The sequence below is a fragment of the Chinchilla lanigera genome, unplaced genomic scaffold, assembly GCF_000276665.1.
Source record: "Chinchilla lanigera isolate Chin_1 unplaced genomic scaffold, ChiLan1.0 scaffold00011, whole genome shotgun sequence".
Classification (NCBI taxonomy): Eukaryota; Metazoa; Chordata; class Mammalia; order Rodentia; family Chinchillidae; genus Chinchilla; species Chinchilla lanigera.
In genome coordinates, this window is record NW_004955412.1 from 6,199,113 (window position 1) to 6,217,354 (window position 18,242).

General features: G+C 37.5%; 1 protein-coding gene across 1 annotated transcript in view; it reads right to left on the bottom strand.

Moving 5' to 3' along the window:
* Dcun1d5 (DCN1, defective in cullin neddylation 1, domain containing 5) overlaps positions 1-18,242 on the bottom strand; it is a 32,078-nt gene that overhangs the window by 13,255 nt on the left and 581 nt on the right. Inside the window, exons 2-4 of the mRNA XM_005377993.1 lie at positions 15,899-15,990; positions 10,810-10,880; positions 10,155-10,246 (exon numbers count right to left, since the gene is read on the bottom strand). Of these exons, the coding sequence (XP_005378050.1) occupies positions 10,155-10,246; positions 10,810-10,880; positions 15,899-15,990 (255 nt within the window). The remainder of the gene's footprint in view (positions 1-10,154; positions 10,247-10,809; positions 10,881-15,898; positions 15,991-18,242) is intronic.

Consider the following 18,242-nt stretch of genomic DNA (forward strand, 5'->3'; position numbering starts at 1 on the left):
AACTGAGGAAATGATTTGTGCCATATAGGCAAAGATGTGAAAAAGCTGCTTAGCTTTAGTGCAGTAGGATATATAGGAAGGACACTGCAAGCAGACTGATATAAACAAACAAACAGGGACACACTGTGAAAGAAGGCAGTGATGACGATCAGAGATCACCTTTTCATTTCAAAGCAAACTTGGAGCCAGACAGGGTTGAGGTCTCCTCCCAGCTTTAGGAGCCCCAAGGCCAGCTCTTGCTCAGCATTACCAGCCCGGCACTTCCTGCAGGTGTCTGAAAGCTGAAGCAACTCAGGTCTGGGGCTCAATGGCCAAAGTCCTGTTGATGTGCATAAAACATTTCTTGGGCACTGCAAACTCTTAAATTGCTACTACAGGGTTAACTTCCTCTTTTCTTTGCTCTCTGCTGGTTTAAGATAAGAACACTGACTTGAGTTTACTCTGGTGTCTGTCAGCAGGCAATCAAATTTACAAAGAACAATCTGAGGGGGAAAAAAAAGGGACAGTTTAAAAATCCAAGCAACTGCAGTCAAGGTAGTTATAAAAGGTTTATAGTAAGTGAGAGAAAAAGCAAGAAGGCTATAAATATAAGAGATATACTTTTAATATAAGAAGAGTTTACATAATGAAAGTTTTGTCCTGCTAAAGAAATAAAAAGAAAAATAAAGACAAGACTGGAAAGGTTACGTACATTGAGGAAAAGCTTCTGAAAATAGTTTATTAAAAGAAATATGTATGGTTACTTGTTAATTTGAGGGCACTCAGGTTGTTGTAAAACCTCTCAGAAGGAAGTGATCAAATCAGCATAAGACAAAAATGCTTAAGAAAATGATCTGTGTTGCAAGAGAGTATATTTGGGAGGAAAAAACACCAAAACTCACTCCCTTAAAATGTATGTAGATATGGGAGGAAAAGCACCAAAACCCACTCCTTTAAAATGTATGTAGGCTAACTTTAAAACAGGCTATACAGGAAACTGTAAACTCTTTATAAAATAGATTGGCCCTTTCATGATAATTGGCCAGTTGAGGTGGGGGACAATTGACAAAAAAACAATTAGGTGTGTACATATGATGGTGGCGCGAAAAGAGGACTACCAAGACATTAAGATCCATTTCCCTTTACTGACTCATAGCTGAACATAGTTCGGACTAGACCCACATGGTTTCAGCCCTGTCTAGATGCTTACTGACAAAAACTAGAGGGTTTTGCGGGCATGAACGTTACCCAGCTTTCAGAGGTGACTACACAGTGTATGCAAATTATGACCAGGAGGCCAAACAAGAAGCTGATACGAGGCTCAAAAACAGATCTGTTGACAGCAGTACTCACAGAAAAAAAAAAAAAGACAAAAATTACTAAGGTACAAAGACAAGGACAATGGCAAAACAGGACGGAAACCAAGCCAGGATTTGCCAGTTGAACAAAGCTAGTAGGATCTATGTGTGAAATATAAAAAATATGGACACTGGAAAAATAAATGCCCTGACATGATAACAGAGATGGCAATAGTTCTAAAATTAGAAGGCTGCCTGCAGAAGGCTACTGCCTCCAGGAAAAAAAGTCCCAAATGCTAGCCTCATTGGACTGATAGAAACTAAAGGTCACCAGGTCTAGGCCAAACGGGGCTCCACCCCCTTAGGTACCCAGAAGTCCATGGTTACGGTAAAGAACAGAGAGTCAAATTCATCAACTTTCTGGTAGATGGTAGGACTACACACTCAGTAATAACACAGTCCATTGGGCTGTTATCCAAGAATCAAGTGACTACTGTGAGAGCCTCTGGAGTCCCAAAAAAGAGGTCATTTTTCCAGTCTGAGAGGTATATGAAAAAAAAGGAGGTCTAACGTAAGTTTCTGTATCTTTCAAACTGCCCAGTCCCCCTGCTAAAAAGGGACCCACTCCAAAACTACAGGCACAAATTACCTCTGGCCCACAGGGATAAAGAAAAGACAACACAGCACAAAGTTGACATTGAAAAGCAGCTCGCCCAGCTGTGCAAGACATCAAAGAGTAAGCTCAAGCGACAGAAGGGCTATTGAAAAACACACTGAGTCAGTGGTAACAAATAAAAAGATCCTCACACGGAAGGTGAGCTTTAAAAAGCAACTGCTGGCAAGACAGAGCTCGAGCTGGAGCTAGGACATATCCACAGCAATGGCGAGAACACACTATGCAGCAAGTAACAGGCCAAACTGGAGGCTGCTTGACAGCGATAGTTGGCAGTAAAGAAATAACAGTGCCTGAGGCCAAAAAAAAGTACAACAGAACGTGACAACTGAGGAAAAAGCCACAAGACAGCACAAGATTGCACTGCAAAGTTGAGCTATTCAAGGCCAAAGTAAAGGAGGTCCAACACCTGTGCATGCAAACAGAACAAGAGTCAACAGCTAAAGCTGGCCCAAAAGGTTGCCCAGAAGCCACTACAGACAGAGGAAGAAAACACATGAACATGCTGGAGTGGCTACATGGCAAGACAGAGGCCACCTCGTGGACGAGGAAGCCAAGAAAGCTTGAAAACATGCTGAGCGTAAGACAACACAGTCCCTTTGGCAGGTGACAGAGACAAAATGACTAAAACAGTTGACAGAGACACCTGCACAGGCCAAAAGCGGAGCTGGAAACACAAAAACTACAACGGCACATACAAAAAGTAAGTGACATGGCAAAAAGAAGTGACAGTAGACATGTGAGAACAACGTATCTAGGAAGAGCTACAATAGCTGCAGCAGAGTTCAGAGACAGATATCCAAGCCAAGGCCCAATGTAGGCATGAGCAAACACAGCAGGCGGCACACTGAGAAAGAGGTCCACACTGTATGCCCGTGGCTGGAGACAGCTGAGTGCCAGTGTGATGCGGCTAAAGATGAGCAACAGGCTTTATGTACATGGAAGGAGGAGACAAAAACACAGAAGTGAAGCACAGGAGGCGGCTGAGCACGTGCAGAGACAGATGCAGGAGGACAGCCAACGTGGGCATTAAGAGTCAAAACTGGCCCTGAGCGTGAAGGCTAAAACTGAGACAGCTGGAAAAAAGAAAAGGAAGAGAGAAACCCAGAGGGCCCTTACAGTCACTGGAGGAATTGCAACTGCAGGCCAAGGAGGCCGAAAGGCAACTATGGCCAACAGAGACACAGCAAACACACCAAGTAAGGCAATCCGAGAGACTACTCAATATAACACAGAGGCAAAGCTAAAGACAAGTGTGCCTCCTCTGCAAAAGGACTACACAGCTAAGTCACACTCTGCAGGAAAACCAGGCAACCACGGTCCAGCTGCGGGAGAAAACAAAGCAACGGACAGAGCACCAGACAGAAGCTGAACAGCTCTTGAGAGGGCTGAAAGGGGACTGGAGTGCTGACAACTAAGGGCCAATGAGACACTGAGGCTACGGCTACAAGCAGAGGAGCTAACACAACAGAAGAGCTCGACACAAACCAAAAAAAAGGAGACTATATTCAGATAAGCCACCAGAAAAGAGCTCCAGCTCTGGAAAGCTGACCAGGAGAAAACATTTAAACAAACCAAAGAGGCCCTGGCTCAGGCCCCAGCCTGAGGACTGTCAGATATAACTAAGCCTTCCTTCCTGTATGTCCACAATGAAAAAAAAAAAACAGGCCACAGGAGTCTTAACCTAGGTCATGGGACCCTGACATCGTCTGAGGGGATACTTCTCAAACTGCGGCCCTGATGGCCTCCATGCTGTAGGGGACTTGCTGCCACTTCCCTGCTGACACACGAGGCTAATAAACTGACTTTGGGACAGCAACTGATCCTTCGAGTGCGACATTCAGTTATGATCTTAATGGATCAGAAAGGATACCACTGGTAGCCAAATCTGAAGATTACTAGGTATGGGGGCTCTTATACAAAACTCCTCACGTAACTCTGGAAAAATTAAACACACTTCACCCACCTCCCTTGTTCCCAGGAGCTCCCTACCCCAACTGTGTGGTTATACTATAAAGGGCCCAACAAATAGGATATGTAATAGTAACTCTAGACTCTGTAATGAAGGCTCAGCCTCTGCCTACCAGAACCTCAGCCCAGTAGGCAGAGCTAACAACCTTGACAAGGACTCTTTTGCTGGCAAAGGACAAAAAGGTTTACATTTATATTGACTCCAAATATTAAAAAAAAAAAAAAGAGGGCTCCTGATCACTAGGAAAAAAGAGATACAGTACAAAAATTTCATAGCTGCAGATACTGTGTGGGCCCCAAGAAAAGTAGCCATTACATACTGCCAGGGCACCAGAGGACTGAAACAATAAAAGCCAGAGAAAACCAAAAGACAGAAAAGCAAAGCAGGCTGCTATGACAGCCCCATGAAGGGGGGCCCTAACTATGCCTTTTATCTCGGAGTCACCCCCTCAAAAACCTGAATTACTCTACAAATGAGAAAGCCTGATTTGCCTGAGCAGCTAAAAAATATGTAAAGGACGATGATGAAAGTCTGCTGATGGGAGGCTGGCTATCCTTGAAGTGCTGGGCCCCAGGTTTGTAAAACAGTTCCATCAGAGGTCTCACATAGGAAAGACAACACTGCAAACATTCCTAAGCTCCCATTTCTATGTGCCACGAGTCACTGCAATTGCTTGGGCTCTTTTTGAGCAATACCTGACCTGTGCACAAAATAACCCAAGCAGGGAAATAGGAGCTGAGCCAAGTGAAAATTTGCTTATAGATTTTACTAAATTGCCTCAAGCTGGTGGTTATCAATATATGTTAATGCTTATTTGTACCTTCTCAAGATGGGCTGAAGCTTTCCCCACATGAACAAAAAAGGTATGACAGCTGACCAAGGTGCTGCTATGAAGAGACATCATCCCAAGATTTGGACTACCCCTGACCTTAGGGTCAGACAGCGGACCTGCATTCGTAGCCAAGCTAGACCAGGAGCTCACACAGATGTTAAAGATAAAATGTAAGCATCATACAGTTTACCAGACACAGAGCTCAGAAAAAGTGGAACACATACACCAGATAATTGCTGAGAAAATACTGCCAAGAAACCCACTTGAGCTGGGACCAAGTCCTTCCCCATGGTCTTCCTCCATGTCCAGTACATCCCCACAAACTGGGCATTTGCCTTATGAAATCTACTTAGCTGGCTGCCCTCAATCACAGGTCAGCTTAAAAAAGATCTCTGTAGATCAGGAAATTTGACTCTGAGAAGACAGGTGCAGGCTTTGAAAACAGCCATGCAGAATATTCATGGTTGGGTACAGGAGAAAACGGCCATAAGCCCAACAGACACAATATACTCATTCAAACCTGAGGACTTTTAGTTTAAAAAAAATAAAATCCAACAACTCTGGGGCTCATATGGGATGGGCCTCATACTACAATCCTGTCTACCCCTACTACTGTTAAAGTTACAGAAACTGTGCCTTAGATCCACCAGGGATAGAAGCCACAGCCCAACACAGGTGGACCAACGAGCAGCACCCAGACTACCCGAGCCAGCTGACCCTGTTACGAGACTGGACCATCACTCTAGACAACAGACCTGCTCTAATCACCCCTGAAGCTGACCAGTCTATAGATGGCCGAAGTTTGAGGGTCAACATGGGAATACAATGACAACGTAAGTCTCTTCCCTTTTTGTTATAATTCTCCCTCTGCCTGATAGGGAGCCAACCCCCTATAACAAGGTAAATGATAATGGTAGTGATGCTCTCTATTAAAACTTATTTTAGAACATGCAACAAAGGGGGGAATGAAACTGTACTTGAAGAGCAACTTCCCTCAAACTCCCCCTTTCCTCCCCTGTAGCTGTAACTTCTGGTACAGATAAGATTGGCAACTATGTCCTGTAAACAGTTTATGTCATATTGTTCTCGCAGGATTCATAAGACTCTTTGTTAACTGCTTCAAGGCAAGGTTATGAATTGCTCTGTCCTGCTTTTGTACCCTCACTTGCCTCCCATCCCCCATCCCACCCAGTCTTTACAGACCAACCCCCTCAGCCAAACATATAAAACTAGGACCTTTCCTTTGTTCTAACACTCAGCACTTAGGACACAAGTTTGGCTGAGGTGGTGTGCATCTAAAATCCTGTAAATAAATCCTTCTCTTTCCCTATGGGTCTCTCTGATCCCTTGGATTCTGCAACATACCAAATGCAGCAATATAGTCTACCTCTTAGTGTATCTGGAAATGTGAAGGAGGGCATTTTTAAAATTATCATGGCCATATAGAAAAAGCCAAAAGGAGGAATGTTAGTGAAAATTAATAGACGGGCCTAAAATGCCAAATGAATGAGTCATACACCATACCCACCTACCCTGCTCTTCTGCCTCCACCAAAAAAAAAAAAACCCTCCTCATTCCCTTTTAAAGAAAATCGCCATGCCAGCTGCTTTAATCTTCAAAGTTCAGGGCTCACTATGAAGATCAGAAAATGTGCCACACACTAGCAGACAATTTAAGTTCCTACCCCTGTTGTCAGATGCTTGTCTCCTCATTTCATCGTCATAATCAAGTGCAGTCCTCTTCAAGGATCTATGCTCACAGCTGTCTCCACCAGCACGGCAGTGTTTTATCCTCACTACACACACCAACTTTCAGCTAGCAGACGTGAGGTCTTTCCCAGCACAGTAAACAGAACTTCCAAGTATCCTTGGAACTTTGTATTTGTAGATGGAGGAAAAGAAAAGTCTAACACCTACTGATAACATGCAACATTTTGTGTGTAGCAGTACATAAACATCTTAATAGGGACCAAATCCATAGTTTTCACAAAATTCTCAAAAAGTCAGCAGGGTAATTTAGTGAGACCCTAACTCAAAACAGGTTAGGATATAGTTCAAAAGTATAGCAACCCTGGGTTTGATCCCCAGTAATATTCCCCTCCACCAAAAAAAGAAGTCCCATAAAACCGACTTTGAAACATTAGACATAGCTCTTCATTGAGAGGTACCTCCAAGATCTTCGATAATTTCTGTGCTCAAAAGTCTGTTTCCCAACATCTATCATATAAAGTTTAAACTCCTTCGACACGTTAGCTTAACCTATCTAGAATTTAAAACTCACCCTGGCAATTTTAGGTGCCTTATGATTCCAATAACCAGTTTACTCTCCTCAAATATACCCTTTACTTCCTCAGGGCTGTGCTTACAATTTCTTTCTTCTGCAACGTTTCCTCATGTACTCAGCCAAGAAGATTCTACTCATTCTTAAAGTTCTGGTTCAAAAGCCGTATCTAAAAGAATTTTTCTATCTTCTCACTTGAAATTAGCTTTATAGTATTTTTGCTCTCCCAGTATTTTGTGTTTTTTTCTCTAGCACTTGTCATGTTCTACCTAGATTTATGGTTATAGTATTATGTCTTCCCAGTGCTATTAGAATATAATTAAGGGTCAAGAGCTTACAACTCACTGCGATCACCAGAAACTGGCACCATATTTTACATAGTAAAGGTGTTTAATATAAATATCTGTATAATTAAATCCAGTTTTTAAGGAAATTTGACTATTACTACCGATGAAAACTACATGGAGCAAAATACTCAAAAGGATGTGGCAATTTCATTGTCTGAAACTTACAAAATAGCCAAGATAGTCCAATTATATATAAGTTCAAATACACAAATTCTTTCATAAAAAATGGAAAGCCAATTAATTTATAGTTTATAAAGAGGCATCTTTAAGACAAATGGATGTATTGTGAAAACTGTAAAGGATTATACAATACAGATTATTAATTAATCATGATTATGATAGGCTGCTATTCTTGACCAGAGTGTGCTTTAACTACTGGACTGTAACTATTCTTTTTTTCTTGGTATCAGAAATCAAACTCAGGGCCTCCTGCTTGCCAGGCATGCCCTGCCCACTGAGCTACATCTCCAGGCTCTTTGGTATAGTACTACTAAAGTTCTCTACAGGCTAAAACTAATTAATTGAAACTACTGATAACTATCTTAACATGATTTAAAGACCAGCAGATGCCTACATTAAATTCTAAATATAAGAAAAATATACACAGAAAATTCGGAATGTTTTATATTTTATCATATAAAACCAAGTACTTTAAACAACTATAAATTTAAAATTAAGACACAGAGATTATTTTAGGTCTTAGACTAATTTCAAACTATTTTACTCTTCATAAGTTTTTTTACAAGATTTGGGGAGCAGGAAGACTTAGTCAATTTAAGGAAGATACTTTGTACTTCACATAGCAATCTAATCTTGGGAAAGACACAACCATTTCCCGATTAAGAACGCTTTTTTATTTGAGTAGCTTTCAGGCTCTACAGTATACTATCCTGGGGAGATGGGCAAGGGATAATAATAAGTGGAAGATAAACTTCTAGGTAATTGCTTTTATTTTGTATAATTTTCAAACTTCATATAGCAAATGCTAATAAAAGCCATGTTCATGAGCTAGACAATTTCTGTTCCTGTATTAAAGATTATATTCTTTCTTTCATTTTCTTTTTTTGTCTTTTTTAAGGGTTTTGCTATGCAGTTCAGGCTGGCCTTGAACTCACAACAATCCTCCTGCCTCAGCCTCCTGAGTGCTGGGATTACAAGTCTGCACCATTACCCTTGGCCTCATGATTATATTCTAATCCCTTAAAAGTTGTAAAAATGTTTTTTATACATTTGCATTATGGCTCTTTGTATTTTATATAAAAACAAAAAATCATGAGTAACATTTTTGTTAGTTAGGATATTCCAAAAAGCAGTACACAAAAAGTAGTAATAGAAAAAGCACTTACAATGTCAATAAAATGTTTTATAATAAACCATGTTAGAACAATTTTAATAAAACAGACTCAGTTCTATAAAAACTAATTTACATTCCTTGCATATCCCCTTGTTTATTTTACTTAATCTTCCTTTAAAAAGCTTAGTAAGCTAATTTGGGATTTTGCCCAAAGAATTTCAGAACCTATGTATTTAATTTGATATATTATCACTCTTCAACGTATGAGGATTCAATCTTAGTTGCAAATGCTATGATTTAAAAAGCTAATAATGGACCTCTATTTCACGAATATTTTTATTTATACATGAAAGAATAATATGATATAAAGTACAGTATGATAGACTGGAAAGTAGAAAATTTAAATTCTAAATCCTCACTCTACCAGCAGGAAACTGTGCACACTTTGTGCCTGATTTTTTGTTAATTTCTTTGAGTTTCAAACTCTGCGTTTAGAAATAATAGAAGTGGGAGGGTTGGTTTTATGTTCCATTTTAGAAATTTTGATTTGGTTCATATGAGAAAAAGTTTTTACTCCAGGGGAAAAATAAAATTATGTTACTGTTGTAATTCATAAAGAGAACCACACATTGAAAATTGAAATCTAAAAATTTAAGTGTCACATAAACACTTTTTTAAACTGAAGGACAAGAAAACAAGGATTGAGAGCATCAAAGAGTATTAATAAAAGCATAATCACAACCAGAAACCACAAGGCTAATAAAACCCCACTTTGTGCTCTAAAGATATTATGAATTCATGCATCCTCCATTTCAGAATGCTGACTAGTAACATGCTGAATAAGCATTAGAAACATGACAATATAAACCATGGCTAATTCTGAAATTAAATATATTTTACTCTGGAAAGCCAAAATCAAATTACTTTCATGAAGGAGTAATTCTATAGCTTACTAAAATAGTCAAAAAAGCATCTTAAACTGAAAGTATTTAACTATAAAATGGTAAAGACTTCACGGGAACCACATAACATTTCTACTTTCTTTCTTGCTGAGATTCATTTTAAAAAATCAGAAGTATCATGTAACACTTTCTTCAAATCAATTAAAGAGGAGAGAGAGGCCCTAGAGCTTTGGATTGCATTATGAATGAACTCCTCATATTGTGACAGTCCATATTCACAGTGAGAAAGCCTTTATTACTCAACTTGTGAACGGTCTTTGATCACTGACTTCTAATTCACTTATCAAAAGAATCAGATTTTAATACAACTGTACTGAAGTCCTTTCTTAAAGAATATGAAAAATATATAACTATTTGCCAAGACCACAATATAAGTGTCAATTCCCAATAGACTGTTATAGGTCAAACCAATTTGACTTAAAGGTGAAACCTTACTTCTGAAAACTGTTAAGCACAAAATATCAATTAAGTCCTGCAAACAGGCTATTAAATTTGTTTTTTTAAAAAAATTTCTTACTGTAATGAAGTCATTCCCTTTAACCATTCTTCCTTGGTAAAAAATCCCATGCTTTCAGCCTCCAATTTCCACGCTAAAACTAACATAATAATCTGGAAAGAACAGAACATAAAGGAGAAGGAAAAAGTCAGCATGGAGATAATCATGTCTATATCATGGACAGCATTTTTAGACAACTATTTTCATCTCTCAACTATTAAAGAGTACAACCTCTGAAACTTTTAACTATAATGAACTGATATGTACGAATTTCTTAAAAGGTAAAAGTTCTAATAGTTTATGAAAACTGAGTATCATTCTATTAAAAATGAAATTTGCATCAAGAGAACACTTGCCCAATTCAAATTGACTAAAAAGATCCTAAATTTACAGTATTAAATATGAAGAAACAAAATCTTTTTGTAACATCAGTCTTGTTGGGCGTGGTGGTAAACGCTTGCAAACCCAGCATTTGAGAGGCTGAGGCAGGAGGATTGCTGAGAGTTTGAGGCCAGCCTGGGCTACATAGTGAGTAGTAGGCCAGCCTGAATTATATACTAAGACCTTGTCTAAAAAAAAAAAAAAAAAAAAAAAAAAAAAAAAAGGCTCAATTCTCAGAATTTATTAATATGTTATACCCCACTTATAATCCATTTCACTTAGAAATAAAACATACATTTTCAGGTTCAACACCAATGTCTTCACAAAATTTTTCCATTCCTTCTGGCCCTACAACTTCATCAGGACCTTCAAAGACAAAAGTAGTTTATATATTTTATTATAATTTAATATCAATATGAAACAAGCCATTATGCAAAAGGCATCTATAAATATAACATATTTTACAAATAATGGAATATCAATTTTGGCATAGCTTCAATAGAGCATAAATATTTGCTACAGGATTTACAATTTCAAACTTTTTAAATATTCCTTGAACAGCACATTACAATATAAAATTCAGGAAATTTTTGAACTTTTTAAAAGGAGCAGTAAAGAAATATTCTATTAATATCAATCAACAATTTGTACACAAACTTAAAACTATGTGTGGAAAAAATTTACTGACAGCCTACTCAGAATAAACTTTGGCAGCATAAGAATATAAAGCATAAGAAAGTTGGAGCTTCTCCTAGGGTGTGTCAGAACTAGTACACAGCTCAATACACTAATCAAAAAGAGCAACTGTTTACTTACTAAAGAGAAAATCCTCTATTACCTGTCTCAAATATATTTAAACATAATTTAATGCTTAAAAATGTTATAAAAACAACCTATAGAAATTACTGTATTACATTTCCTTTTTTCCATATTACATTTTCAAAAGAGAAATTTCACATTTCATATGGCTTCTAAAATAAACATTAAGAAATTAGTTATATCACCTTAACATACACACAAGCTCAGATTATGTCTACCATTTGTCTGAACATTAATTAATGGTAGTTAATTTAATCCTTATTGTTCTTCCTTACTATCACTAAATATAAGTCAATATATCAATTCTTACAATTTCTTTCAGACCCTCAAAACATAGTAATTACATTAGCTAAGTCTCTATGACTAAGACTAAAACAAATCTTATGATGTGAAATATCATAGGAGAATGTTTACCACTGTTAAAGTACTGTATAGTCTTATAATGTTAAGTAAGAGAAACCTCTATTTTCCTTTGTTAAGGACTAAAAAACACTTCAGCTTTATAAGTCAGACAAGATCTAGGCTGCACAGGTGGGTTTTATAGCACCATCACTTGGTTACAGGCACAACATGAAGCCAATGTTCTACAGTTTTGCTTCATAGCGTGTAGTCATCCCCTTTGTGGTCAGGTTGCCAAGACAATATTAAAATAAGATACCAAAGTCCTTTTAAATTGTGCAAAAGTATAAATGTTATTAAGTTAAAATAAGTACTAACTGCACTGAGGTGTTAAAAGGTAAAGGGGGTGGTAATTACAGGTGACTCGTTTCCTAATATATATTTAGAGAATTCTTCTAATTAGAATGTGTTACATTTGTAATTTAAAAGCATACACGGTGGTGGGGGTATAGTTCAGTGGTAGAGTGTGTGTTCAGCATAATAAGGCACTAGGTTCAATCTCCAGCATCAAAGTAAATAAATGAATAATAAAAAGCATACACATAAAATAAGGCTGCTAAAATATATAACTGGGTGTGCATCCTTATATATATGGTTGGACATGTACAATAATCTGATTTAAAAATGTAAAAGAAAAAAAGAGACAGTATTTTTAAGGCACGATAGGATTATATTCCAGATTTTTCTGATGCAATAAGAAAGCAAACTTGCCCTCAAATTTGTCAACAGTGATTAGAAGAAAAAACAGAAGAGTTAAGGGTTGTCACTGTAGGCAACAGTACCCTAGAAACTGAGGCTAATGACTAAATTTGATTAAAACAAGCTAAATAGGGCTATATCATATATATATATTTTCCACATACATACTCATGTGCATAACCTTATATCCTTATATAGGTAAGGCCTGCAGATCTTAAGTGACTTTCCCAAAGCAATGCAAACAGTGATAGATCTAAGTCTAAAGCAATATTTTCTCCAATTGCATAAAGTTAATAACAAAATGTGAACCACACCTTTCCAATAAAATTACTGCCTGAGTAAAAGTTCTAGAGCTGAATGTAACTAACACTTTCAGGCTTTCACTCAATTTTAAGGTTTTCACTCAATTTAAGAAGCCAGGGAAATGATTTAGATCATTCTTCCAGGACAGTTTATCAGCTGGCTTTTATATCAAGACTAAGCAACTCTAACCATGTTTTAAAATTCTTTCTAAGACTTTAAAAGTTTCCTGCTACTTGCTGTTTTTGTTTACTACAGATCCAGTACACAGTTAGCCTTCCAGATCTGTAGGTTCTGCATCCAGGACTGAACCAACTGCTCATCAAAAACAGAAGGAAAAAAAATGCATCCGTACTGAACATGTATGGACTTTTTCTTCATCATTAACCTTACAGAGCATAGGTGTTATAAGTAGTCCACAGATGATTTAAGGTCTATAGGAGGATGTATATTGGTTACACACATATACCGACTTTATATGAGAGATTTGAGCACCCTCAGATTTTGATATCTATTGCAGAGCTGGGGTTGTCCTGGTACCATTTTACCCCATGTTTAAAGAGGGACAACTATATTCATGATTCTTGTTAATTTAAATATCACCCGAGTGACAGATCTTGTGAAAAGGCAAATTATCATGTTTATTACACATGATTTATAATACTATATTTAACAAGTTTTGTGATATTTTCGGTAACAAACCCATCTTAAACTTCCTGATTTTTTTAAGAACCATAAAGAAATGTCTCTTGCTCTATGTTCAGGACCAAATACCAGGCCAACCACAACAGATGCTCAGGACCATAAACATGTTCCACGGCACAGCATTTTATAATGCGCTACATGAATTTTTGTCAATTGTGAAACGTTATAGGAAACATATCACCAGTAAATCTGATGCTATAATGCTTTTGCTGTTTTAATAATAACTAACATTTATTAAGTTCTGATCATATGCCAGGTACTATGCTAAGGGTTTTGTATGTATTGCTCTCAGTAGGCACAAGCTATTGGCTCTATTTTAATGAGGTACATTTCCAGTTTAAGACAAAACACTTAAGGTTTACTAGGCAAACAACTGGTTCCTTCCCATCTAGCAGGTTTCTCTCCAAACAGCCTCCACAAAGAGGCCTTTCTTCTGAAAGTCATCCTTTCTTCTCTATTCCCACACCTCCCCGTATTACGGTATAATCCTCCACAATCTCTAAGTACCTTGCCTACGCTTCTGTTTTCAATTTGTCTTCCTCACTTAGAAGCCAAGCCCCCTGAGGGCAGGGATCATGTCTGACTTACTCGCTATTATAGCCCCAGCGTTTAGCATGGTGCCTGACTTACAAACAAGTGCTCAGTAAGTTTACTGAATGAAACATTGAATTAATGACAGCTAACTTCAAGTGTACTAATATTTTTGTGAAAGTGAAAATAATGGTTGCCATGTTATATAACCATGTATATAATTAAATGAATGTTTTTTAAAACACTGTTAAGAGCAGTAGTTAAGAGCACGGCCTGTGGGGTCACAATTGACTGGGGTTTGAATCCTAGCTCTAGTCACCATATAATCTTGGGCAAATTTCTTCATCTCAGTGTCAGTTTTCTCCTTTATAAAATGAGGATAACAGCACCTATTTAACAGAATGGCCGTTAAGTTAAAATGATACACTTAGCACAGTTCTTGGCATAATGCCAGCAATTATTATGATGGCTATTTTAAAAAGCTAACATAGGAAATATCTCATTAGAATGTTATGATACCCAGGAAAAGTAAAACAAGTCATCATGAAAGACAAAAAATGTACTCATTATGTTTACAGTGTCTAATAACCTTTACATATTAGTAAAACAGAATGAATGACCTTTGGATTCTTTATCATGCATACTAGTAAACTGGCATTTGGAATAATGGGTCAACATCTTAAAATGGAGGTCAGTAAGAAAATGAATTCCCTTCATTTAAATTGGGTTAGTGGTTGTCTTGGGATGCCAGTAATAGCCTTTTTCTGGTCTAGAAAGAATCTGTTCTGCTACTAAACAATTTTAAAATTATACTTTTGGGATCACTCAGCACACACCAACCCTGAAGTTGCTGCCTCCTCAAAACAGTCTTACTTTCCACAGTTGGCCTAAACTTTACATCAAGCCCGGAGAACATTTAGATTTTCACACAGCTTAGCAGTAACATAAGGCAGTAACTACAAGCATACTTTTATTTTAAACAAAAACTCTGAGAATAATGATAAAAGAACAAAAAACAAAAACTGGGGAACCAGGAAAGAAAAGGGAAAAGGAAAAACACAAAGCTTTAAAATCAGTAACTCCAGAAGGACCAAACTATTAAGGGGAAAAAAGTCTTACATGTTCTCATGAAAAGTAATAGATGGGAAACAACTATTCTTTTTCATGTATTTGCATGTGCTGAGCTCTTTAGCTTCATCCCTGGTTGGCTGTGACTTTCACCTCTATGCTAGGTGTCACCCTGAGCCTAGAGCTGTTCATCTACCACTTATAGGATTTAGCTGAGGTTAATTAGCTCCATCAAGAAGGCTCCCCTGACATGTTCAAGGCTGGGTTATATATTCCTCCTATGAATTCTCAGTGTGTCTTTCTAATAGAGTACTTATCACAGTATTGATATCAACCTACTTACTTTCTTATTATTGCATGTCTAGTAGAAATGGGTAAATAACAACCATTACAGGATAAATATGTTGGAGAATGATGTATATGAGGTTTAAATCTTTTACTATTTTCCTCAAGTTTTAGAAAATGTTTCTAGTTCAAAAAAAAAAATCTCCAAAACAAAAATGCTAGAAAAATGTTTTACAGGTTTTTTCCCAGAATACTGAATAGAAAATTATTTTATTGCATACTTTTGTTTCCCAGAGTACTACCTTAGCCAATGGATGTAAGTAAACGAATTTGTTTCTGTTTACATATTTTCTACTTTACTACTAAACATACATTCAATATATTTTTAAAGAAGTATCAGCCTACAATGGCATCAAATTCTAAAGAAGTCCACAATCCTTAGTCTTGACCCTAATCCCAGCATACAGCACTCAAACATAGCAGGACTGCAATAAATAACTTGTTAAATGAATAAATGGGAAAAAAAAAAAAACTTTTTAAAGCATATGACTGATATCTTCTTACATTAATTTCATTACCTGCATACTCATAAAACCAAGCCAGGCACTTCTTGCTTGAAAAATGTTCCTCTCCACTTATTAGTCTAGCAGGGGGTTGGGATCTGCAATAGCTTAGAAAACACACAAATGCCTAAGATTTTTATCAAGTCTCAACTCTTAGTGAAAAACTAAGTTCAATAAGAACTACTTCAATTCAAATTAAAGTTTTTTCTTTTAAAGATGACACTATAAGAAAAAAATGGAGTTAAATATTTGCAATTTGAAACAGTAAGAATTTCTGGCTAACAAAATCCGACTGAAACTTTGCTTACTACCAAATTCCAATTAATAGCAACTAAAATTATCTCCCCAGAGTTTAGAACTACACAGTTCAACCTAAGTCGCAATGCAGTATTGGTAAATTATACACCGTGAATCTGCTACTGTGTGAATGCAAATTGTATTTGTGTATAACACACACTCATCTGAAAACAAAATCTTACAAAGTGTATCTTGATACTTAATATTTGAAAATAAAAGTACATACTGAGATGTAAATAAAATAATATATTAAAAGAGGTATCACCTATCAAACCTAAATGGATTTTTTAAAAGATAAACAATGAAAAAAAAGATAAACAATGACTTGCGACTTAAGAGTATATGAAATTCCACAGATTAAGAAAATGAAGGCACAACAAAAAAATCATGGTTAATAATTAAAAATAGATCAAATAATTGTGCCAAAGATATTTAGTCTCATTCTGTTTCTCTTTTATTCATAAAATCACTAACAGCTGGGAAATTAAATAATGACCTCTAGGATTTAAGGGACTTCAGAGGACCATGTAATTGCATAATGTAGTATAAAACAAGGATGCCATATTTAAAAATTTAAGTTGACAGAGCAAAGTATCACCCGAGTTATAATACTGCCTTCCCAGCTACTTTAGTATCCTTCATTTAAATAATGTTGATACATTATACACAAGATGGCCATGAATTAAAAAACAATTTGCCCATTTTACATAAAAATATGAGCTACTAAAATAACCATGTCAAATTCTAATGTTAGCCACCAAGGAGAAGAGATTTCACACTTTACAATATATGAAAATTATTCCAATAATAGCCCAAGAGTTCAGTGTGGTAGTGCATGTCTGTAACCCTAGCTCTCAGGAGGCTGTGGCAGGAGGACTGCTGTGAGCTGGAAGCCAGCCTGGGTATATACTAAGCTCAAGAGCAGCCTGAGTTACATGCGTATCGCAAAAAAACAGAAAACAAAATTTCTCAGGCTCCTTTTGCCAATACACAGTAATGAAGGAAAAAATAAGCTAATTATTTTTGAGATCTGAAAACAAAATCTTACACAGTTTATTTTGATACTTAGTATTTGAAAATAAAAGGATATATTAAGAAAATAAAAGGATGTATTATTCTTGCAAAAAGAAAGATGCAGACTATACAACTCACCTCCCTCACATTTTAAACACTCTCCAAGGAGAGCGCTATTATTTCATCCAGTGCTGGCTACTGTTGGTTTTAATGGCAGCATATGAAATTATTGCCTTAACTGTTAATTCTTGGTTAAAAAAAAAAAAAGACATCCAAAAATGACGGGGGAAGAGCGAGGCTACTTCTCAAACCTACACTGCAAAGATTTCTGCAGCATACAATGTTTCCATATCGGCTAAAGGATAATGTAACAAATGGGGTCAAAGACCTATAACTACAGTTCTGCTTTTCTTCCTTTTCTCCAAGAGAATACAGAATACAATGGCTCCCAAATTATTAATATTTATATTGAGAGCTAACAGTATGGTAAATGTTAGTGTTGTGTTTTTTGGGGGGTTTGGTTTTTTTCCGGTACCAAGAATCGAACTCACGACCTTGCGCTTGCCAGGCAGGCGCTGTGCCGCTGAGCTAAATCCCCAGCCCCCAGTACGGTGAATGCTAGAAGACAAAAAGCACGGAAGCATGTAGGGACTTTCTAATTCCCCGCACAGAGAATCCGGACAAGCGGTACATTATAATTCCAAAAATTGGGCTCCTGCGATCTAAAAGGCCTCCTGCTGGGAGCGTCCTGGCTGGGTCATTTCAAATACTAAATATGGAGGCCAATTAGAGAATACTTTCTCTGCGATTCCCAGAGCAGTTGTCAAAATCCCTCGCGCTCGGCCCCTTTCAGCACTCCCCACAAAGGGCGTCTGTAGAAGCGATCCTTCCGGGCTGGGAGAAGAGGCGAAGGAAGGGTGCGGGAGCGGGGCGCGGGGGAAGAGCGCGACGCCCTCTCCAAGCGCGCGGAGACCCGCGGGGGCCCTCGGTGCCCCCGGACGCCGGGCACCACACTCGCGAGCACGAGGTCGGGGCGGCGCGAGGTCGG